The sequence below is a fragment of the Ischnura elegans genome, chromosome 11 (assembly GCF_921293095.1).
Source record: "Ischnura elegans chromosome 11, ioIscEleg1.1, whole genome shotgun sequence".
Classification (NCBI taxonomy): domain Eukaryota; kingdom Metazoa; phylum Arthropoda; class Insecta; order Odonata; family Coenagrionidae; genus Ischnura; species Ischnura elegans.
In genome coordinates, this window is record NC_060256.1 from 34,837,676 (window position 1) to 34,863,274 (window position 25,599).

Here is a 25,599-nt window from a genome sequence, read left to right on the forward strand (position 1 = left end):
AAAATGAAAAACTTCTCATTCATATATAATAATAATTTTATTCGACATTAAACAAGTTGGATTTGTAGGTAAAATGAAAAATAAAGCAATTAAAATGCACAAATACTCAAAATACAATTTGGAAATACAAAAGATCATACATATGCAAAGGAAAATGCAATTTAATTCACATTTAAAAAACTCGTTCATAGATTGAAATGCTTTTTTTGTTTGTCAGTTATGGATAATTTCTTTAAATTTGAGCATACACCCACCTAGCACAAAATATCTTCTGGATGTCTACAAAATATCTAGAACGTCTTCAGCTAATGTCTTGAAAATATCTTGTAATATCTTCTAGATATTTTGTAGATATCTGAATGTCTGCTTTTCTGATATCTACAATATATCTTAGAGAAGATATTTTCTAGACATTCATATTCAAATTGGATCCATTGGGAAAATTCAGGATAAATGACTAAAATATAATATTTTTCCATATAACAAGATTTTATTTTCAACTGAAAGACTACTGGTGGAACAGGAGGTGATGGTAGGGTGGATAGTTGGGGATTCTTCCTGAATATTGGAGCCTCTCTGGCATTCACTTCTTTCTAATGGGGGCTTCCTTCTCCGATTTCAACTTTTGAAGTTACTGAAGCAGCTTACAATTTCCTTTTAGATTTCTCAAAGGAGTCTGCAATGTTATTAATGAATGTTGATTCAGTGTCTTGCAGTATAGGCCTTGAAGAATTTTTAATTCAAGTTTTTGCCAGCATATTTAAATACCATTAGGGCTATGCATGAATGATATTTATATGAATGAATACATAACTGTGATACGTAAAAGGTTATGGCAATATTTGTTACGATAGTAAAAAAATTAGTTGTAAATTAATTATAAAAAGCAGAGACTAGAATTTTGGCATACTTTTTATTCCATTGAATTGGATTTGTTTTTTGATGGTAGTGACTAAACTGAGACATGATAGTTACCAATCAATTTTGATTACACTGGACGTATACAAAAAGAGTCTCTTTTCAAAAAGACATATGCTAGATATCTAGTAGATTTTTATAATATCCACGGTATTGAAGGCATTTTTTAGACTTCTAGTAGATATTATTTAAAATATCCAAGACATTGAAGATATTTTCTAGACATATCTAGAAGATATTTAAGATATCCAAGGCATTGAAGATATTTAAGATATCCAAGGCATTGAAGATATTTTCTGGATATCTAGAAGATATTTTGTGCTATGTGTGCACACATCCTTAGCCTCTGGGGGAAATCTATTGCAAAGACATATCTTTAAGGTATACCTGCCTCTTTTTAATGGATTGCCCTCAGAGAGTAAATTGTGGAAATATGGGAAAACATTATAGGAAAACACTCTTAAAAATTCAAGGACAATATGCTCACCTTGCATGTAAGACTTAGTAGGATTAGGTTTTAGAGGTGGAAGCAAAACACATTTTAAGGAAAACGTTCTCTGTGCATGAGATAAAAGGAGCCAAAGGAACTAAATTGCACCATTCTTTCCTTTTTATGAGCTTAGGAATAGTTTGAAGAACTTGTTCACCTTATTTAACCGGAAGTGAAAAGAAAAGGGATGTAAATTTTTTTTAATGTTGAAGAGTCCACAGGGCTGTTTCTGTACATTTTTTAAAGTATAAGTGAACAATATTCTGCCCCAGTAAAAAATAACCTCAGAGGTAGTAGGGATTCTCTCTGGATACATTTTAAAATAAATAGAAATACTTTAGGAATAAGGGTCGAGACTTAAATATCAGGGTGAACTCATAGCTCTTACACATTGAATGTGATTTTTTAGACCTTAAAAACCAATAGGTATAAAAATTCAGGGTAAAAAAATGTGAATAATTCAATAAATACAACACAAGTCAGCTATCAAGAAATTGGACCATTTATTTATTCATATATTACTGAACATTGGACTGAACACTTAGGCGCCCCCTTTATCTTGGTGCCCTACACAGCCGCATGCTTTGCTTACCGCTTAAACAGGCCCTGAGAGTCCAAGAATTAGAGTTTGGCTCAATAGAATTCGCAAAGAATGAGATTATTCATTGTCTGCTTCATGTATATGGGATTGCACTGAAGGAAATGGTGTTGTTGATGTCCTCTTCCTTGTTTGCAGGATTCCCTGGAGCTGCTGGCCTCCCAGGTGTGAAGGGAACCAAGGGAGACCCAGGTCCAGCTGGGCCTCTAGTTGAAGTGAAGGGGGAGAAGGGAGAGCCTGGACGACATGGTTTGCCTGGCCGAGATGGACCCAAGGGAGACCCTGGCTTTGACGGCATGCCTGGTGCCCCAGGCATGAAGGGCGAGCCAGGATTCCCTGGTGCACGCGGACCCCCAGGTATCATGGGCATCCCTGGACCCAAAGGTGCGTACCAAACTTTTTCATTCAGTCTTATGCATGCTCTAGTGCTGCAGACTTTGTTTTATTTGGCAAGTCGGTAGTGTTTCTAAGAGCGCTCTCTTTTGGAGCTTCTTGAGATCGAATTTCTATTACTTTGATAAGGTGGAGACTCATTTCTGGCTTAATTCGGTGGAATTAAAACATATTTGTAAATTACAAATTTCTGACTACTTTCCACGAATAGTTTTACTCTAAGTTTACTTCACAACTGGTTTCAAATAATTTAGTATTATCTTTGGGTGAAGTGTCCTCTTGAAGTTTCAGCCTAGCGATCTGTAGTATTTTTGTGAAGTGTGTAATCAGTAATTGCATATCCACTTTAATATACAGGAAATATGATATATCTTATTGATTTGGAAGACTTCTGTTTTGTAAGCAAAAAAGTTAACAACCTAACATCCTATCATTCTATGATAATATTTTAATTAGATTAAATGAAAACTGGAATATTATAAAGATTTAATAGCATAAGAAAGTCTTTAAACAATATCCTGTAAATTGGTAAACTTATTTTTAGTGAATTGGCTGCTCACCATAACCATGCTATTTTTCATTCTGACGAATCTTTGATGTTCAAATTTATGAAAGCATTTTATTTAATAAGGCAATTGCTATACCAAGTGTAATATAGGTGTAATTTTAAATTGCAGGAAACGCTGGGCCTGATGGTTTCCCTGGCCCCCCTGGTGTGGCAATCAAGGGAGAAAAGGGTTTGCCTGGCTTCCCTGGAAAGCAAGGGCGTGACGGAATTCCTGGATCTCCTGGTCCTCGAGGTAAGAGGGCAAAAAACCCTTGCAGTTATAGTAACTGCATTTACTGGTTACATGATATACATATATGATCCTTCTACGTATGTATATCATGTATTTTAAGATTTCTTATTTAACCCTTTAACTGCGCAAATAAGCTGAAATAGAGCTCCCTACAGATGCAAAAAAATGATAATATTTTCTTTTTATTTTGGCATAATTTTATTAATTATAACTTTTTACTTAAGGAAAAAAGTTTCAAAAATATTTAATTGACTAATTTTTTGCTGATTTTACTACAAATGATGAACTTTAGGACATGTATTACAATTATGCGAAAAATAATTTCAAAATATATTAATCAATAAAAATCGTCAATAGACGATGGGAGCAGTCTGCTAAGGGGTTCGCTTATAGACGAGGGAGTAGGTTAAGGGTTAAACAATCTGATGAAAATGGCCACAGTAATGATGATGAAAGTGTGGTAACTTGCCAATTTTGTAGGAGCCTAGTGACAACAATGATTGGTTCTGTGATTTATGTGGCTGTGCTGAATGACATACATATCTCCCTCTCAGGTGACATTGGTTTGCCTGGATTGCCTGGCATCACGGGCAGCCCAGGTCTCCCTTCACCACCTGGACCAGCTGGTTTGAAGGGTGATTCTGGCTTATCTGGACCCCCTGGCCCTCCTGGCTTGGATGGACTCCCTGGACCTCCCGGCCCTGAGGGACCACCTGGATTCCCTGGTCTCAAGGGAGAGCGCGGCTTGGATGGAGCATTTGGAGCCCCAGGGGAGAAGGGCGACCCAGGACGAAACGGTAAGTTGCCTCTTCTGCATTTTGGTGAAAATTAGAGTCCTGTAAAGTGCTGCCCAACTTGCCAATCCAACAATTCTCCTTGACAATGGGAGAAAACAATTAAAGTCAAATAATAGTGGGCAAAAATTCTTGTAGACAATGTGATAATAAACAAACAGGGAGTCATGTAATGAAAATAGTGGCGTTCTGTCGTATGCGGCATCACTCCCAATTTTTCGTCTTCAATAATAGGGTAGTTTCCTTCATCAAAGAAAACGAAAGGCATTGATGGCGATTCGTTACCCACCATTAGTGTATTCATAATACACAAATTATTTGGTTTTTGAAATACTGGTTTAGACGAATGGCAAGGGTCAAATTTTATCCTCATTTGAAAAAGGCCAGATTGGCGCCCATGCGATTCCACTCCACGTGACGTCACAGGGACCTAGTTTCTACACGAGAGGATAGGAGTTATGCATCGTCAGAGGCTACCAATGCATGCATGAGTCACAGAGCTCAGGGAAACATGTCTTAATAATCACCTATTAAAACTGGCTAAGGTCGGAAAGTTTTCTTCGATTGATAAGGTATTAATAAACCTTTTTTAAGCCATGCGCTATCAGACAGGAAGGTACTCAGCTACCCGTTAGCATCCTGCGTCCTATCAGTGCTCAGAGCCTCGATCAAGGTCACCTACCAGGCGGGAGGGGGAACCAGAAATGCGTCGTACGGACTTTTTCCCTTCATTCCTACTTACGCGTCGCGTTTTCGCGCGCTTGAAATTTTTCACTTTTCATTTGATCGCGAAAAATAGATATCGTCATTTAAAAATCTAAAAGCGTGAAATACGTACTCCAGGAGTAATAATCTTTCGATTTAGGCAATAAAAAAATAATAGGAAACCACCCTATTATCGATTGTGTTTGCAAATTTTGTTGATTTGATTTGTGAAGTAATGCTACATGTCGTTACTCCGATATTTTCTTCTTGAGTGTTACAGAGGACAATGGTGTGCATAATTTGTGTTAATTTGGTTTGCGTAATAAAGATATACGTTTCACCAACTTTCACTTGAGCCTTGAGTTAATTGAGTGTGACTGAGCTCGGCAGTTGCTTAGGCATTCACCTACAAATTTGTGTTGCTCAAATTTGTAACTAGTAGGAATGTTCTGAGAAGCTACAAAAAGTGAGGCACAATTTATTGGAAGGCCAGAGGGGCATGACTGTACAATTAATTGTCGAGTGTAGCCATACTTGGCCTCAGATCTCTGATTCCTGTACCAGAGTGCCCATTTCTATCTCAAAAAGATTGAATGGCAAATGACTCATTATAGCAACTGGCTGATTTGGGCCAAGTACAAAAGCTGTTTATTGCACAACTTTAGTGTCCATCAGGTGAATGCCAAGTGAGAAATGTATATCTGAATGCCTGTTGGAGGACAATGGAAGCCTCATTTGTTCGTACCGACTCAAATCAACATAACTAGGTTTGACATTGTGAGGTTGACTTGAGAAGATGGTCTGTTTGTTCACAATAGATAAATGTGGTGTAACTTGAAGTGGCATAGTGATTAGTTGAGTGAGGGTCAACTATCTCTTGATTCTAGTCAGTGGCTAGGAGGATATTGGTACTTATTTTATTCCCTCACTTTGCGACTCATCCTGCAGATTGATTTGTATTTTTGAGGCTTGAGCTCAACCTAGACTAAGTTTTAGGTGTGTGAAATTTACAGATTCAGTATATTTGGGCCACCTACTCAGTTCTATTAAATATATGTACTGTAATTCTGAGAATTAAAGGGTATAAAAATCCATGGTCTAATTAAATGACCAGAGGGTTTGCAAATCATAGGGTTTTTCTCCATTTCTATGTACAGAACTGGGAGAAAATGTCATAAATAGGTGTCATATTTTTTTTGTAGAAGTTTGTAAATCAGTGTTATCAATGTACACGGTAATCTACTGATAAATATTGCTCTGTGCTCAAGCAAGTATATATATGATGTGCTCAAAATTGAGACTCACTCAGAATTGGGTTCATCAGATCTGTATTTCATATAGGTAAACCAACACCTAGAAAAATCCACGCACTAATAACTGCACAAACCTTTAGTTTCCCCTCTAGCACCACACGAACAATACTTTAATACAAATCCCTCCTCCCTTGCAGGCCAGCCTGGTCTCCCTGGAGCACGTGGTCCTAAGGGTGAGCCTGGCCTTCAGGGACTGCCGGGCCCTGTGGGGCCCATTGGTCCTAGAGGTGATAAGGGCTTTGCTGGAATATCTGGTCTTGATGGTGAAAAGGGAGGATGGGGTCTTAAGGGAGATAAGGGTGAGCCCGGGCGGGCCACCTTTGGGCCCAAGGGAATAAGGGGCTTGCCAGGCCCACGAGGGCTACCAGGGGCTATGGGTCCCAATGGCGTGGATGGTGCTCCTGGCCTGCCTGGCATGAAGGGTGAGCGAGGGCCATCAGGATTGCCAGGCCCGGCTGGTGCCAATGGATTCCCGGGCGTGAAGGGAGAACCTGGACTTCTTGGATTGCAAGGGCCTCAGGTGAGAATTATAATAATAATAATATTTTATTAACACCGTAGGGATACAAATATCCATGGGTTTCGTCAAGATACAGAGAGACACAAAAGAATCACAAAACACAGATTACAAAATATCATTAAAAAAAAAATTCTTGAACACTATAATAACATTTACAAAATATCATTAAAAATTTCTTGAACAATAATAACATTTACAAAATATCATTAAAAAATTCTTGAACACTATAATAACCTTTGCTACATAGCAAGCTTCTCAATCTATTCTTAAAAACCTTTGATGAGGTAAGGGATTTCAAATCAGAGGGTATACCCTGTACAAGGCAAGCTATCTTATGATATAAAATAGTTATGATTGTGGTTCTGTAATGTTTGGCAATACGATTGGGCCCACAAGGGGGGGGGGGGCACGTGCCCCCTGCACCCCCCATATGTATCCGCCACTGCCTGAATGCCGAAACAAGACTAACTTTTATTGTATCCATTCATCACCTTTTCCAACTGCCAGAAAGCATAGGTGAAACATAATGCATAATAAAGCTTAGATGAAATTCAAATCATTCCAATAGAAAAGTTAATAATTTATGAAAATTAACGCCTTATAACAATTTGCAGGTATAATCTTCAAGGGTTGGACTGGTCTAGGACTTTAAACATGTGATTTCAAAATTTATCAGCTATCGAAATGAAAATCCATTGAGAAAATTGGTGCAATTTCACAAAATCGAATAATCCATGGTTATATGAAATAGAGATGGGAAAAAGCATTTTTGTCAGTTGGACGTTTTAAAACATGTATCACAATTGGGGGATCAAAATCTTAAAATTAGCACCAATTCTACTCAGCTGACTATGTATTAATATCAACTTGATTTTGGTATAATTCTGACCATACTTTGTAGACCTCAAACCACTTTTAATTGCTCGAAACTTATAAAATTACCCAAAAATTATCATAACTTGAACAAAGTCTTAAAAGTTTTTTTTTTGCATTTATGTTACTGTGGAGATGAAGAAGCACTAAAGTATGTTGTGTGGATCATATTTTAATGTATGCTTTGCGCAGGGTCCACCTGGATTGCCTGGACCCAAGGGATTACCTGGACGCGAGTGCACCCAGTCTCCTGACTACCTGACAGGAATACTTTTGGTGAAGCACAGCCAAGCAACCTCAATACCTCGCTGTGAACCAGGACATGTGAAACTCTGGGATGGATACAGTTTACTGTATGTAGAAGGCAACGAGAAGGCGCACCACCAGGACCTTGGTGAGTTTGGAAGAGAGCTCCATGAAATACTAAAGATAAAACTTAAAATCTCCTATGACTGCTATTCAAAGCCTCAAAAAAAGTTATTCTTGGAACTTATTCATATCAGCGATATCATAAACCTCAGGCATTGAAGTACTTACCCATGAAGTCTTTCTTGAAATTTCATGAAGAGTTAAATTTTTACTGTCAGCATTTGGTGTGTACGTATTACTATGGAATACTACACCATGGAGTAGATCCATATATGTTCTTAGAAGGCATGATTGACAGGGGGAAGTGTGGAGTTTCACTCTTGTAGAATTTCAAAGTGGAGTTCAAGGTTCCCTGGAAGTTATTTAAGGTATGATATGTCATTTACATGTTTCATGTAAATACATGGATAGCATTATTCTAAATTTTGGCCATCAAGTGATTTGGCATTAGAAGCATTCCTACCTTCTTCCTGAAAAATTTACCTTTCAGATCTTACATTTCACATTTCTGTGTTTTCCAGGGCAGGTAATTTCAGCCACATCAGCCCGGCGTATATTATTCCCTTCATATATTCAAATGCTTCATTTATGTGTAGTTAAGTTCTTAAGTATCGAAATATCATCTCATAACTTTTCAATCAATAAATCAACATGAAACAGTTACAATAGGTCATTTGGGTAGGCTTTGGGATGAGAATGCTGGATCATATGATTACATATGATAATTAAATTCTATTTTCGCATGTGGGAAGTTGATTGAATAAAAAAACACATGTGTTAATTAATTGTGACAATTAATAATTCTCATGGATGTATTTCATTTGTCATGCTTTTATTATAGGGTTTGCTGGGTCCTGTGTCCGAAGGTTCTCTACAATGCCATTCCTCTTCTGTGACTTCAACAACGTCTGTAATTATGCTAGCAGGAATGATAAATCATACTGGCTTTCAACAAATGCACCAATACCAATGATGCCAGTAGAAGAACAAGCTATTGAGCAATACATTTCAAGGTAAGTGCTCAACCCTTCATGGATTGCTGGTCGAACAAATACATAATCACTCAGATTCCCATGGCCAGTTTTTCGACATTCTAGAGGTAACATGTGTATGTTGCCTCTTGAGTAGAGAAGTTGTTCCTTGGGGAAATAACCTCCATGTCTAATATCTTTTCTAAAATTTATCTTTGAAACAGGTGTGTTGTTTGCGAGACTCCATCTAATGTGATTGCAGTTCACAGTCAATCTTTGAACATCCCTGACTGTCCCAGCGGCTGGTCCAGCCTCTGGATCGGTTACAGTTTTGTCATGGTAAGTTGATAATTGCTCTATCAGTTACTCTGTACGCTTACCTTCTACCCCTGCTTCCTATTCCCTGGAGATTTCCTTTCTACCTTAAAGTATCATTGTGATTTTTTTTGAGAAAGATGTGCTGGAGGTATTGTATTTTTGGTATCTAATATTCTCACAGTCTTTAAAAGTCACTCTTCTGGGAAATTTAAAAATTAGTGACATTTTAAAAAAAAATTGCTTCATGTGATGTTAAATAGATAAGGAAACAAAGAATTGATGTTCTATGTTTGTTGCAAAAACAAGATAATTTAATAGCGTTAAAATTCACAAAACATTGCACTATTTCAAGTTGCTTATTTTTGGTGAAGATAACATTGACTTTTGTTGTGGCAGTGCTACCTATGAACAATTTAATTACTTATAGAAATTTTTGTAATTGTCACAGTTAAAATAGACAAATGTACCAGAAATATCTGAAAAACTGAAGCACAAATGATTCATAAATATATTTTTTTTAATCATAGAAAAATATAAGAAGTTGCTCTCTATGAATATTAAAAATAAGATGTGACCCTTGATCAGCATTCTTTCTGTAAGTATGTCATAAATATGCACCGTCACTATCAATATGTATAGTCTTTCAAAGTACATATCATTAGTTGATAAATCTCAATGGTCATTTTGTTTAAATCATTGAGCCTACAATGCACTACTATCGCTCTCAATGGCCGGAAAAAATGATCACTTGATGGTTCAGTCGTAAAATTATTTTTGGTGGCTCATTCTCAATCATTGATCCACAGCACACGGCAGCCGGGGCTGAGGGTGGTGGACAGTCATTGGCAAGCCCTGGCTCATGCCTCGAGGACTTCAGGGCTACTCCGTTCATCGAGTGCAATGGCGCTCGTGGGTCATGCCACTACTTTGCCAACAAGTTGAGCTTCTGGCTGGCCACGATCGAGGAGGGCTCTCAGTTTGGCACACCACCTGTTTCTCAGACGCTCAAGGCAGGGAACCTAAGAACAAGGGTCTCCAGATGTCAAGTGTGCATCAAGAACACATAGAGGAGGGAGGAGTGTCCTTTGCACAATATACGAGAGACTTCCTTCAAGGGCAGGCAACTGTAGAGAGACAAGCAAGGAGGGTGTGATATGCATAATGAATGTGTGTGAGAGGGTACTGTTGTTGCGATGAACAAACTCCATTTTTAGACCCCTTCGAGTGATGTCACATTACGAGGGGAGGTGCCGAAAATGGTCAGCAGGTTGCTACGAGTGAGGCAGTTGTTTAAATACCATCCTTTGGTGGTTCTCCGACACCTTTGAGAGTGAAGTGGGAACTGCCAGTGCTGATGGGGGATGCATTGGACGAGGCTTGTCAAATCTGTTTTCTCCGTGCATGAAAAAGAGTTCCCGCCATGTTGAAGGAGTCGACTCAAATTGGAGCTGCTCAGTTCTTAGAGCAAAATATGGTGCTGTTAATCATTGTTTTTGGTGGCAGAAGTGAGACTGATACCCTCTGAAACAATCTCAAGCCTAACATGAATAAATTATGCCATTGAGTTAAAAAGTATAAAGGTACTGAAATTTCAATCTTCCATGGAAAAAAATGTCTTGACAGTGGAGCACAGTCTTGTAAGTTGGTGTGAGATATTTAAATGTTGATGGCTATTTTTCTGAAAATCATGTGCAATTTAGCATAAGACAGTGATGCTTTATATGTAAAAGTCTTGAGGCATAGAGGGAAGTCTGGTATTGATTACAAGGACGAAATGCAGGTGCTTGAAACGTGTTGATTATTATTGGTGGAAAAATTAGGCATCTTGTACATTGTTCTGGAATGTAATTCCTTAACTAGATGTTAGTGCAAGTTATATTAATGTTTTCATGCCTTCATTAATATGAACTGTGACTGGGCAATTTTTTCCATCTAAACATTAAACATGCTAGTTCATTTGCAATAGGTACTTTCAGTGACTTGTTGAATGTGCTTGCTGAAATATTTGAAACATTCAAATTTATTTTAGAACACTTGCTGAATTGATAAGATGCAAAATAATGAAGTGAGTTCTGCTTTGAGTCTTGAGTTTGGATATTTGAGAATGCATTCATTAAAAAAATAATTTCTTAGCATTTGCGAGGATAACCCAAATGGTGCTGATATCATTTATTTACATTTTTATTGTATAAAGTTTTAATATTTTAATTTTATGTTTGAACTCCTTAAAAATTTTGACTATGACTTTCATTTTCTTCATTTGATTATTTGCTGTGGCCTTAGTTGAGTGGCCGCTGCCATCAGAGGATATAGCAGTGGGTTTTGGTTGCCAGCTTTGTAAAATATTTGCATTACACTCTGCGATGAAAAATTGGATTAAATATATTGAAGTTTGAGAACTATTAAGATCTAGTCTGCTGGTAAAGTCAAAACCAAAAGTGGTTCATCTGTTCATTATTATGGAAATAATATTCACATCTAGGCCCTGTGTTCCAATCCACCTCATTTTCACATTTAGAAATCTGGATTTATGAGTGATATTAGATGATACGACTGAGTTTAGAAATCTCTAGAATGTATTGTTTGTTAAAAATTTTTTTCCAAATGAATGATTCAAGTCCAGACTACTAGTTAAAGAATTATAAATGAAGTCAACATGCATTTATTTTGGATGTAGAGTACAATTTTGAAAATACTTAAAAATTTTCTATTTAATTGTAAATGCTTCTGGGTTCATCAGTTGGACCTGCATAATTTAATGAGCTTCTAATGAATTTATTCGCTTCATACACTGCCATTTTATTATATGTGACTGCGATAAGTGTTCATTTTATTTTTATCTACACACAGAATATTTTGTAAACATATTTATGTATGAAAAACGTGGGCATCAATATAATCATAAATTAATAACTCAATTGTTACTACTCAGTGGTCAAATTTCTGAGGCACTCATCACCACCATGTTACCCAATGCCTGTGTGTTATTTTATTTTTTAAAATAGTATAGAAATTTAGGAAGCCACTAATCACACGTTTTATGTGTGAGTGATTGTTTTTGCTTGAAATATTTTCAAATAAACTCTTGTATAGGTTTTTAATGTTCTCGTTTGTTTGAATGAAGATAATCAGTATTATGTAGTTTGCCGATTATTTAATAAGATTTTATATCTTTCATGTATGTAATTTTAATCAAATTTATTTAACTTTTTGAAGGTGTTTGCATACCTGCATATCCTTTGTGGAAAGCACTAACAGAACAACATCAATATCTGTTTCCCTTGACATATTGAAACAGCCTTTTTTATTGAATGAGGTATTCAAGAAGTCACCCTTGGCAAAGTTAAGCCCTCACAGAATTTACATATACGAGCAGATTTTTCACAAATCACGCACACTTCATTTATGTGCCTTAATTTATTTTTCCCTCAGTTATCTTGCACCAATGCCTAGCTGTGTGTTACCTAGTACCACGATTACTCCAAGTTTGACTATGAATTCCCCAATTATAGCTAAATTGCTTAGTATTGAAAAAATTGATATCTCGAGAAGATCTTGTGTGCGTTAAGTGACCCCACAGCGGGAGCATACCGTATAAGCGCGTGTAAGAGGCGCACCTTTTTCCCATATATTGCAGCCGAAAATGGGGGTGCGCCTCTTACACAAACTTCTTATCAATCCCCCCTCCCCTTCACCGGTTGCAAGTTCAAGGGGAACTGAGTGGCCTTGGTTTTCAGCGTGAGTCAGTCATCTGAAACCCTGGGTCAAAATCAAGCGGCAGGCAGGGGAGTTTCTCCTTTAGTGACGTATTTTTAAAATGCTCCTGTTTGAATTTCTTGCAAGCATCGCGCCGCCACGTCGGTACCCCAGAGGTGAACATTGAAAAGATCGCGCGGGGTGATTCGCTCCGGAGCGCGCGCTAAATTTATTGCCACGAGTGGGCATCCCGCGGCATTTATACTGCATATAGTAATATTGGTGTCAAAACCTGCGGTTGAAAAAATTCGAACGAGTGTGCTCATTGTTGGACTTAATGGTGGATAGAAGAAATCGGAAATGCTTATAAGTGAAGAGCGCTGAAGGAGAGGTCGAGGGGAAGAGGGCTCCCTCCCCTCCGTATTTAAAGCTACGAGCGAAGGAGCAAGGGAAGAACACGTCCGATCTTGCATGTGACGTCGTTGCCTTGAAAGCGAAGGGGCGAAGGCGCAGCAATGTGATATACGCAGTTTGCGTTGCCTGAGTTTCCAGTCCGTCTCGTCTTGTTTGAATGCGCTTATGCTACGCTTGTTTCTTCCGAAATTGTGCTGTTTGGACTATTTTGAATATTAGTAGCCTTATTTTAGCTATAAATCTTTGTGTCAATCAATTAGAGCTCAGAAAACTTAAATGCTGTAAGATATACGTCGCGTTAGGTCTAATTCTTTTTAGAACCTCGTGCGTGTCATACAATTGCTGAAAGATATCGAGATATCTTCGAGCTCAGAAGGTGACTCACATAGCATTTGACCTCCAGAAACTCGGGGAATTGAACCTGGTAGACCGAAAAAGGTCAGTTGGTGGAATGGGGTAGGGATGAAACACGTTTCCATTGTTCCCTTGTAACTTGATATTTTCCTGTGGAGTCTCGGAAAGGAAAAAAACGGCAGAGGCATTAGCTGATGGAAAGCCGAGTGTAGTTCCGTTAGGCCCCTTGCACACACACCGATTTTGGACGGCCGGTAAAATATTGGCCGATATTTTACCGGCGAAGCGATGCTTGCACACACGCCGGATTTTTACCGGTCAAACGATACGTTGCTAAGTATTTGAGCCGGCGCCGGCGATCCACAGTGACAATAGCCGGCAGCTAACCGGCATTTTGCCGGTGCCGGCGTGTGGTCGGTACGTGTGCAAGCTCCAATGCTCTCCCATTGTTCACCATTGGAATGTGGACGGCCGATATTTTACCGGCCGTCCAAAATCGGTGTGTGCAAGGGGCCTTAAATCTACGACGTGGTTATTATCCTACGGCGCTGAGATTGCCCCGATTGTTGTTCAATCTCTTGGGAAAGCTCATGCCATTTGCCTGTCGTGTTTTGCCTTAAAATTTTCCACGGCTGCAATTCTATTGCAATACTCCTGCGAGAGCTTTTAAACAAAATTGTTCGTGAGTAGGACAAGCAACGTAGAGCGATGGCGTATGCAAAGAGAGGATCGGAACTCTTTCTACTCCCTCTTATGCCGCCGCAGTTATCAAAATTTCCTTTTTCAAATAGTACTGAAAGAGGACATTTCGATAACTCGAAATTCCAGGCATACGTCAGCCACACCGCACGATAGGATAAAAAAAGTCGCAAAATTTTTTTCTTTATAGCTTCGATCCTCAAAATAGGGGTGCGCCTCTTACACAAGCTTAAACCGTACTTGTCAGCAGTGGATTCGGGGGGTCCCAGGGCGGGCCCCGCCAGGATACCTCTCGAGGACCGGGAACCAAGTCTGAGACTTATACGCCCGTGCCTCTCGAGAGGGGGAGGACAGAGGAAGGAAAAAGGAATGGAGGCATCGCCGCGATGAGAGCCCGATGATACCTCCAGGGGAAGGATAGGAAAGGAAGGGAGGGGACGAGGAGTCCCATACCGTCACAAAGGCGGGCGGGCCCTACTAATAGCGAAACCAAGCTTACGCAATTAATATGCTACCAATCCTAGTAGATTTTCCTATGAGGAAGAAAAATCTATCGATCGAATCGGTAGATATACTTGTCAGCAGTGTAGTTTCTCTGTGGTGAAATGTACTCAATTACAGGGCCAGCCAGGGCGGGGCGACCGCCCCGGGCCCCGCGTTCGTGAAAAAAAAATTAAAATATACGATAGTTTTGAAAACGCAATTTCAACTAATACTGTATTGTTAAGTCCGTGCTAGACAAAAAATAATATTATGAAAAAGGAATAATAATGCAGTAATTTTTATTGTGCAATTGATTTTGTCAGTACAGTACTGTGTCGTGTGAGTGATAACAACGAGTGAGAGAACTTGACATGAGTGAGAGCGGGCGTGGCTAGGTAGTTGAAGGCGTAGTGTGGCAAGGGGAGGGGAATTTTGGAGGGGAACACATACTTAGCCAGAGAGTGGTAGGGATTCAAAATGCTCAAGTTTGTAGATGGGGTATAGAGTTTAATATTTTAAGTGAAGGGCCCCGCACTGAAGGTTCGCCCCTAGCCCCGCACCTACTAGGGCCGGCCCTGCTCAATTAAATCTTCCAAATAGTTTATTTATTTCATGAGTACTTGATGTTGAGCAGCATCTGGCAAAAAGTCCTGTGGTATCATGTACCAACAACTCTTTTTATTGGTTTCTCGTTTACATTGAATATTTCTTCTAAACTTTCTGGCCACAATTGTTAATAACACATCCATTCAGGGTTAATTAAAACTAAATTCCATAACTTCAATTGACCATGAGTTAGATATTTTCCAGCCAAAAATTTTCTCCTACGGCGAAAGATTTCAGTAAAGTGCATGTCGTCTTATTCTTGCGGGGTGTTCTTGAGGCTAGTAACTGGCATAAAATGGCACAAGAAATTCTTATTCAACTGAAACGAGAATTACCATGATTGCAATACCAATAAAGCTTTGAAATCTGGTCTCTGGTTTCCAATGAACAATAAAAACTTCTTAACTAGTCTTTGAAAACCACAGTACAACAAAATAATTACATTCATTATGCCATAATTTATACCTTGCTGGTTTTGGTTTTGTAATTAGTTCTTCAAGTAGATACCTTCTTGCGCTCCAATATAGGCATTACCTCCTTTAAAACTAAATTATTAAAGGAGGCCATGATGTAGGCCAAATTACTTATATCTTCTAGAAATTTTGGGCAACAGAGAGGGAACTGTAATCGGAGATGTACAGTATGTAATTATTTTTCAAAATTAAATTTGAACCTTAGCAGTGTTACAATAACAGAGGGTCGTTTTAGAATCATGTGCATCAGAGTTGTGCTAATATGGTAAATCTAAAAAAGATGAGAATGAATCTAAAATTCTAACACTCTTGTGGAACTCAAAGATCAAGTTCCTTTGCAATTCATTTACAGGGAAACTTCAGCATAACTCTTTTGCTGGCCACCTGTAGGAATATCAACTAGGAGAAAATTCCTTAAAATTTAACCAATTTTAGTAGTAGTGATCCGTTTTCAACCTATTTCTCTCCTTCATGCATTCAGGAAGATCTTTTGAAGACTGCTGAGGTGGCAAGTTAATGATTTTGTTGGATTTTGCCTTCCTATGTTTGCATATAGCCACCTGACATTATCTATTAGTGCAGTGGTGGGTCTCAGATAGGGACAACGGGGGGCAGGTGAAGGGGCTGGTGGTAACCTCCTAGCAGTTGTGGGGGTCCGCACAAAATCAGTGTCATATCTAGTGTGAATTGGATACACCAGGGGGACTATATAACACCCCTTGCCCCTCTTTGGATCCACCGCTGTTTAAGTGGAAGGTGTGGGTTGAATGGATTTCAGGCTTCTACTATAGCAACTTTGCTTCTGCATGTTCCTCAACATTTACAAGGTTTTCCATTGTATCATGTGAAACGCGTAGTGGGTCGGGGCGGTCGATAGAAAACCCAAGAGTCAACCAATAGAGATAAAAGGCTCCAGTTTATTTTAATAATATACAGATATAATTTCGTGAAAAGCAATCTGACTGGGAGAGGGGTAGGATAGGTATGAGGGAGGCGTTGGCAGTACTTGGCGCGAGTAGTCGTCGATCTGTTGGAACTGCCCCTAGCGAAAAAACTGTTGAAAATTTCAACAGTTAATTGGGACCACTGTTGAATCCAACAGTAACTGTAGAAAATCCAACAGTAACTGTAGAAAAGCCAACAGTGACTGTCGTAACTCCACAGTAACCGTAGAAAATCCAACAGTAATTGTTGAAATCCAACAGTAACTGTAGAAAATCCAACAGTAACTGTTAAAATCCAACAGTTTTTTCGCTAAGGGTGGCGTCACTTCGCTTCTCAGATGACGCTCTTCGCCATCCTCACACGAGGAGAAACGTCGGCAAAATCAGCCCGGGGCCAGGGCCGCAGGTCCCTTTATAGAACTCCCCACCAGGTCAGCCACTGCACAGGCACGCGCCTGAGTCAAAATCTGTTTCGGCGGAATGTACCTGCACTCCGAAGTCTTTTTCATTACTCTTCATGAAGGCCATGAGTCATTGACGGCTCACATGCATGAAGTACTTCTGTCAAAAGATGGTTTAAGTTCAGGTTCTGGTAAGGGCTTATCAGGTGGTATCTTGTAGGCATGGCCATCAAGGTGTTTTGCTTTGGGATGAACTGCAGCTTACTCTGCAACAATTCTGGTGTGCCTGTAACCGAGTCTCTGGACCATTCAATGCGTAAAAAACTTCCAGGAGCGGAACTTCATCTTGTTCCTGAGCACAAATGGTGCAATACTCCTGTTTCCATGAAGGAGGAGTTATGTGGCCATTGACAGACTTAGAAGCTTTTGATTACAGCCAGAACTAAAATTGTGCAAAGCTGAATAATAGAAAGGAACACAGAAAAACAAATTGCACCTTATGTTTTCTTGCTCATTACTGCGCTGTTGCAAATGGGACTCTAACAACCTTGTGGCACATTTTTAGAGTTTATATTAATTTCAAATGGAAAAAGTACCCACACAGCACATGGACATCTTAAGGACATCCGGTGACTGTCCGCCAAGTAGCTTACGGACGTCCGTAGGCCGTCTGCATTAATGCCAGAGGATGTCCGCATGTCAGTAAAAAAGACTGCCTACAGACATCTAAGTGAGTGAGTGTCCTCGAAGTTGCCCGCTCCGGACACATTCAGGACACATTAAAGGGTATATTTAGGTTGGGACTGAATTTTGTTCATTACCAATAAATATTAGGTCCGGACAAGAATTTAAATAAATAAGGTGTCAATGTCATATGCATTATTTATTAGACTTCTTTAGTACAAGAAGCTAACACAAGAAAATACATGTTGCTCAATTTTCTTCTTCCCCTGCAAGCACTCCTTGTATGATGGTTGCTATGTATTTATATTTTAAGTCTTGACAATGCAGCGACTTGAAAATTTTGTCTTGGCGAAAAAATGTGGTTAACTCGCGAACACTTTTGTGCAATGACTTTTTACGACTTTCGGCGTTAATTATCAAGACGTCCAGAATATTTGTATTATAAGTCTCTCTGGCAAGGATGGCAGCTGGTTGTCCTCTGGCTGTCCTGAAAATACGTGGACACTGAGAGGAGGTGGCGGAGGTGCAGCGGACTTCCTTTGGTAACAATGTGCTGTGTGGGTACTCGTTTTTGAAAGGAAGGAAGAACCAACTTTCATGACCCATAATTCACAAACAAGAGTGGTGATTGTAGCCAAATTTAATTACTTATTACCACGACATATTTTCCATAAATGTTGTAAATTTCAGTCCTACATTCTTCCTATCCAGGCAAAAAGGGCTGTTTTGCATGCAAGTGGAGAGGGGAGCTAAGCCCCCAAAATATCCTTCTCAAAAGTGAGGTGAAATCATACAAAAGCAGGGCACAAAACAAGTGAGATATAAAAGGTACTCTAAAAGCGGAAGAGAAAAAAGCTTTAAAGATTTTAATTTTAGGACCTCTTGGTCACAATAATCAACACATTTGCTAACATTCCTTACGTGTCATTTGTGTCGTACAACTTGAATTTCGCGGCTGTAAGCAGACAAATGAAGTGCGGAAACAAACCACCGTACGAAACGTACTTTCAGCTGGCTACTATCTGATTAATTCTGACAATGTACATTATTCTGCGATAATTTTGTTCTACGAGAGTGGTTGTACATTGATATCTGTAAATACAGCCATTAGTTGTCATTTTTTATTATCGCTAGTTAATTTGTAAACAATGTGGCTATTTTACTTCGTTTAAGCCGGTTAGACATTAGTTGTCTTTCACGCCTTCAACGTACTGTATGTAATGGGTGGATTAGCCTTTTTTTGTCATTTTTTAAATTGTAAGTAATACTGCTGATCGTTACGATTACTGTGATATTACTGACGTGTTTGCTCTTTCCACTGTGTTGATATCTCTTTGACTTAGTTTTTTCTTCTACTTCTATCAGAACAGTGTCGAATGTTGATGAGATTTAAAGATACCCATGGATTTGGATGAATTCGAGTACTTCTTTCTGCTGTTGCTTGTGGTATTGCCCGTGAAACTCTTCTTTGGGCTTTGGGCATGGCTTGGATGGGAACTTTTCAAGAATAACTAGTGAAAATTATCCAGTGTTTTTATCAATGAGGCAAAGGCATAAAATTTTATCCCAGGTGGGTTTTGAACGCCTCAGACTATATCACTGGCTGATATATGTGTAATGGATTTCTTTGTCATGAATAATGAAGTTAATGTTTGCATTGTGAACTCCGTTGTTTGATGCTCGAAAGAATTGGTATTAACGAAGAAAGAATAGCTGAATTTTGATGATCCCGCTTAAGATTTTTATCGTATCCCTGTCTGAGGGTTTGTGTTATGAACTAATGTGTCAGTTTTCAACTTAATGGTATTTATATTGTGTACGAAAATTCGTAATTCAGGAAATATATCCAATCAGTTCCTAATAAAGTCATATTAACTTTGTGAGGTGAATCTGGAACAGTTTATGAATTAAATTTTCTGTTTTGGACAATTAGGTACTAAAACAAACTTTCATTTTACACAATGACAGCAATAAAGACGTTTCTAAATGTTTATGCTTACTTTTTAAGAAAGTCACTCTACCAGGTTAAGCAGCATTTCATGAAGCATTTTGCAAGTCATCTATTCTATTATATTTTTCCATCCCCCCTGTGAATTTGAGCTTCTCTCTTCAATTCACAATGTTCTCATTCATGTATTTTCAAAATCGGCAAAGCAGTGATTCACATCCTGGTAGTGGTGGATCCAGAGAAGGGCTGGAGCCCCACTCTTGTCCCGATCCTGGATCTGGTGCTGCATCATGGTTATATTCTAATTTCTCTACTAGGGTCTTTATTACTGCTATGGCATCATGGTATGATTTTGCCTTCCCTTCTGATCCTAGCTGATCATTCTTGTGAAGGTTTCCAGGGTAACGGTCATGATGAGTGCAGTTCTCCGGGTACTCCAGCCACATTCATCTGTTATGACAGTTTCGAAAGCCATGATCCGGCTTTTGTCTTCTAGTCGAACATAATAGTATTCATGTTATAGAATAGATAGAAAACTTCAGCAGAGACTTCATTTCACGTATCACTACTGATGGATAGCCATATGGCTACTGATGATACATGATGATATTGATGCGATACATGTGAATATGTGCGACATAGGCCAAATTTTGATAAAATTATCCAAATTTCTATGTCCATATAATTTGTACGGTGCATATTTGGTATAAGTTAGGAAAAGTTTTACCTCCATCAAAAATCCAATTACTCATGGGGATTCCATGTGGTTTACCTTTCCCAAAAGATCGTGGTGCTGCGCAGGTGGCAATCCTGAAGCTTTAGCCACGTAATTCTCAAAATGATGGTAAAAAGGAAAGCAAGGTTGTTTTGTGTAGAGTGTAAAGTATAAATGCTTCGTAATTGCTACCAACACTCCCCCTATGATTAAGGGGTGACTCACCACTACCTGCCCTCTAGCTCCATCTTATCGCACTGCAGCGGCACACGGTCTATAATTTTCCCTAGTTTTAAGGGTAGGTTTTGGCAATGAATGATTTCCTCACTTGCCTACTAGCCATGCGTGTGTATGCTTGGCATCTCTATCTTTTGCATTTCGATCTGTCCTTGGCATAATTATACTGGGACTAGCCATGGTGATAAACTTACAAAGTCACCTGCAATGCACGAATCACGTGAAAAATCCACAGAGAAAAATTTTTTCTCCATGGATTTGTCGCACAATTTGTACATTGCAGCTGACTCCGTAAAGTTATCTCTTTGCCTAGTCCTGGTTTACTTAAATTAGTCAAGAGTGAACACCTCTGTGTTCCAAGTTTGGGCTTTGCTTTGCAGCTGTGGCGCTGTGCGCATGATGTGGAGTGCTTGTCGCATCATGTCCTCAGCAGTGTGTACCACCTTGTCCAGAATTGTCCTCAAATTTCCACAGAGGATAATGATGCCTTGGTGGCTTACCTGGCTAAAGCGCTCAACCAGAATTTGGAAGATCCCGGTTAAGGCGAACAATTTTTTTCTCTGTGAATTTTTCACAGTGCGTCCTTGGGTCCATTTGTATTTTGCTCACAAAAGCCATTATGGAATTTCAATTTTTTCATAAGTATTTTGGTACCCCTGTCTCTCTCTGCTTAGCTTTCTTCCCCTCCATCCATGGGCGTACCCAGCGGGGGGCAGTAGGGGGCAGCTGCCCCCTCTAGAAGCAAAAGCATATTTAGTTCAAAACGAAAGTTTTGAACAAATTTCATTTAAATCAAAGGAAAATGATATTACTATAAAACATACAATGGAAATAAATTTTTTTTCTAGCAAATAATTTTCAAACCTAATAAAGCGCTTTTATAATTTTCAGGAAATTTAGGTTTCCGTAACCTTTTCTGTGGTACAACTTGAACGAACACGGCTTGCCCCCATCTAGTTTTGATCCTGGGTATGCCTTTGCCTCCATCCATTCCATTCACACCTTCCACCACTATCTACCGTCTCTCTCGCACGGGATGGCACCAGCTTCTTTCGCGTGAGCTATCCCAGTGAGAAATGGATCATCGAATCTACCTCAAATCTTTTTCGATCAGACGTCTATAGATCGTTATGTGGTCGACATCAATTCTATTTGTTAAATCGACGATTTTTTGACGTGTTATTCTGATAAGTCGTGGTGTTGATTGGTGGAGGGGAGCATAGTAAAGTTGTGTTGAAGTCTTAAAATTAACTGAGAGACGCTATTAAAACATATCTGACAGAAATAAGAAAGATAAAATTAAATAATTATTTTGTTAATTTTCATGCATTAGCTTCAATCCCGGAGAACAATCGTTGATTTCTTTTCATTCAGTAACTTGACAGGAAGCGCATGGCGTTCAAGCTTGAAGGCAGTTGCTGTAGATGAAAGAGTCGAAAAGATGGTCGAAACAAGGTGTCGGTCGTTGTTGGTGCTGTGTTTGCATGCAGATTTGCAGATTTCCATGCTCACACATTTGCCTCAGATACACCAGACCTTCTATTTGTGTCACAGTTCTTAGTATTTCCTACGTGATGGTGACATTATGCTTAAGCTTGGTGTTGTTGCGTCTAATTCATTTTAATACCTTTGCAGTCACGCCACATATGTCAACATGATCTCTCTTTTTTTTTAAGGGTGTCTGCTTATTATTCAAGATAAATATGCAGGACTTGAGGTTACTATTCCCAATCATAAAATTGAAACCACCTGATTATTTTAGCCTTCATTTTTATACTCATTGCGTGCTCGATTGAAATCCGTCGTTGTGGCCTCAATAGATGGCCATTGTTAGTCGAAAAGATTGTTATTTCCGTAATTGTTATTTAACCGTATTTTCTATTGCATCATAATCAACCAAAATTCGCTAAGTAAAAAATCGCAGGTAAGTAGTCGGTATCACATCGATGCCGTCGACATCGAAAACTCATTGATTTTTGGATCATATAGGCATCGATCGACGTTTTATCGATGACTACTTCGAAGTCGAATCGACGACGATTCAATAACTCATTTCTCACTGGGTATACCCATGTCAATACATGGAAGTGGGAGGGTGTCAGTTTAGGTGAAAAAAATAACACACAATGATTCATTTTTCACAGAATAAATTATTTTGGTTCAATGTATGATACATTATCACAATAGAAATCAGCGGGAAAGAGCAACTCTCCCAAGAACACTGTATCACTTGGGAGAAACTTAAATCTGTGTGACCCCATCACTGGAGAGAGTTGCTGTAAACAGCGTGGTAAAATTTTGCAACAGAATAACGTTTATCAATCAGTCTCATTGACACAGCTGAATGCAAGTACTCATCACCCACTTTAAACAGAGACGCAAAAATCAAAAATATATGTGTTCGGCTTTCAAGGAAGGTCACATTTTCATGTTATACACTTTGCAAAACGATTTTACCCTCATCTGACCAAATTTGTATTATCATTTTAGCAAAATAAATGAAAAGGCATTTTTGTGCATTCATTTCAAAATATGGTGGTTTAAATTTGTTTCTTTCATTCTCATGTCGAAGCTTAGAAGTACAGAACAAGCAATTTTTCATTACAAAATTCATTTGACAACAACTGCATCATTAAGTTTCTGTCAATTCATTCTGAAAACATTCAATTCAATGTCAACATTTAGTCAAATGACTGAGAATCCTTTTTTTTTGCTGTACTCAGTATAACAAGAGTAATTATTGCAAAATCATTGGATGAATGTAGAAAATGCTTGCAAAATATTGTATGGAAAAAAGTTTTTCAAAACATTAATAGCAAAAGTGTTTACAAGTGGAGCAGTCTTCATTTTCATCAATACTGAAGTACTCTCATTTTTTTTGGAAATGTTTGGTGATATTTTGAGAAGATTTGGCACAATAGAAGGAAATTTCATTGGGCTGGCTCGTTTTCCGTCTGTCCAGCCTAAGATGGATCTGTACAAGAATGGCTAAGAATTTGGCTTCTTCCATTCCCACTTAATGTGTCATATTTCGTGGGAAAACCTGATTCTTTGATTCCCCTATTCCTCACTTATGTGTTTAAATTGCAATGGAGTTACACAGGAGATGAACTATTGATCCCTACTCTACTAATTTTTTAGACCACAAAACGTGCACCCGGCCAGCATTAATTTTTTTGTCACTTTAAAAAAAGCAGTCAAGATGCACATTAATAAGGGGTGGCAGTTGACACACCAAAAAATTCTACCCCAATATTTTGCTATCCTAAAATATTTTGATTATATGATCAACATCGAATGTTCTGGATTGAGTAGAGAATGTTAGCAGTTATTTTGTGGCAGAAAAACACATTGAAAAGGCTTTTAATTCTATAATTTGTTTCATGAATGTTTCAGTTATGTCACATTGCCGTTGCACAACCAAATATTTGTGGCGACAATTATCTTTTTTTGAAACAAAACCACCCCTTTTGTTTATTAACTTTCTGTTATTTAAGATTTGTAATTTGCCTGGAGGTTGAATGATAATGCTTGTGGAAATTTATAATACCATGTTATGCTTCGTTTGATCATTGTAGTTATGCTGTCAGAATTGAATGCAAATAAATGAATGCATTTTTACTATTGATGGAATGATGGGGATTGAAATGTGAATGTAGGAGTAGGAATTGGTGTAAAAATTTAGAATTGACTCATCAGAATCTGTGGGAGATGTGAGTATACTCCCTACGAGTACTCATTATGTTAGAGGATATTTGATTTGGTGTATAAAACATGCCATTAAAGAGCTGTATCAAAAGAGATCAGAGGAAGTATGGCCATAGAAAAAAATGCATTGAAGTATGATGTGAGAGCAGTTACGCCTTTACTCATATGATGATAGGATGAATTAATCATGCTGGTATGCATTCTGTACATTGATATTTGAAGGAGTGCATAGCTTACACATACATGATGATTTGCGTTGGTGTTCTAATTTTTGGTGAAAGTACATAAATTGGGCTGGATTACGTTGCTACTAATTTAAATGTTCACTGCATTGTGACCCACCATACAAAGCTGTCAAAAAATTGTCAGCTTTTACAAACCCCTGTGTATGCAAGTATTACTCAAATTACTGATGACAAATTTTCAAGTAAAATTTCTCTTTCCAAAATAAGGAAGGATTGGCAGTGAAAATTGCAGCAAAAGTAATTTTTTCCAGTAGTGCAATTATTTTAATTTGCCCTTTGGAATCTCTGTCAAATAAAAAATTCTTTTCCTTTGAAAAGGCATGTTGTTTCTGTGGGGAAGCTTGTAGAAATATCTTAAATATGGTATTTCTGTGTACTTTCAGGGATTTCAATGTCTGTTTCCTTGTTATTTTTAATGGCTTGTGAAGGTGAAAGTCTGTTTGACTGCTTTGTTGGAGAAAGAGCCAGACTCTTACCACTCTCATGGCAACAAGTGCCTCGATGCTTGATACAAAATTCCCGAATGAAGAAAATAGTCTCTGTGCCAATAAAGACTACCTTCGTTTCACATACAGATATGGAACAGGGCTTGGAGATGCTGAAGTGTACTCCTTGGAACGTGAGCACAGTTGAGTCAAGAGCAAAACATCCTTCTACCTCTACCTACTACCATTAAGCCTTAATTAGGCTTAGGTAGCCATTAACACGAAGAAAGAGCTTCTAATTTCCTGTGACTGTAATGTATGTTTAAGAAACCACTACTCGATACAACTTTGTTGAGGGTTTTGCTGTGTGAAATTGAAACATGGACAATTGGTAATAATATAAGGAGGAGGATAGAGGTCTTAGAGATGTGGTACAACCAGAGAGTCCTTAAAATATCTGCGATGGAGAGGTGACTAGGCATTGGGTACTACAAAGAGCTGATGA

General features: G+C 38.6%; 1 protein-coding gene and 1 long non-coding RNA gene across 2 annotated transcripts in view; both read left to right on the plus strand.

Annotated features, from left to right (window-relative positions):
- Positions 1-12,167, plus strand: part of LOC124168353 (collagen alpha-2(IV) chain) — a 237,250-nt gene extending 225,083 nt beyond the window's left edge. Inside the window, exons 24-31 of the mRNA XM_046546550.1 lie at positions 2,145-2,390; positions 3,077-3,199; positions 3,754-3,996; positions 6,149-6,531; positions 7,597-7,798; positions 8,615-8,786; positions 8,969-9,083; positions 9,869-12,167. Of these exons, the coding sequence (XP_046402506.1) occupies positions 2,145-2,390; positions 3,077-3,199; positions 3,754-3,996; positions 6,149-6,531; positions 7,597-7,798; positions 8,615-8,786; positions 8,969-9,083; positions 9,869-10,129 (1,745 nt within the window). The 3' untranslated portion in view covers positions 10,130-12,167. The remainder of the gene's footprint in view (positions 1-2,144; positions 2,391-3,076; positions 3,200-3,753; positions 3,997-6,148; positions 6,532-7,596; positions 7,799-8,614; positions 8,787-8,968; positions 9,084-9,868) is intronic.
- Positions 12,168-18,811: 6,644 nt separating this feature from the next.
- Positions 18,812-19,807, plus strand: LOC124167850. Its single transcript, XR_006866774.1, has 2 exons — positions 18,812-19,073; positions 19,182-19,807. It is a non-coding gene; the product is annotated as an uncharacterized LOC124167850 (long non-coding RNA).
- Positions 19,808-25,599: the final 5,792 nt, after the last annotated feature.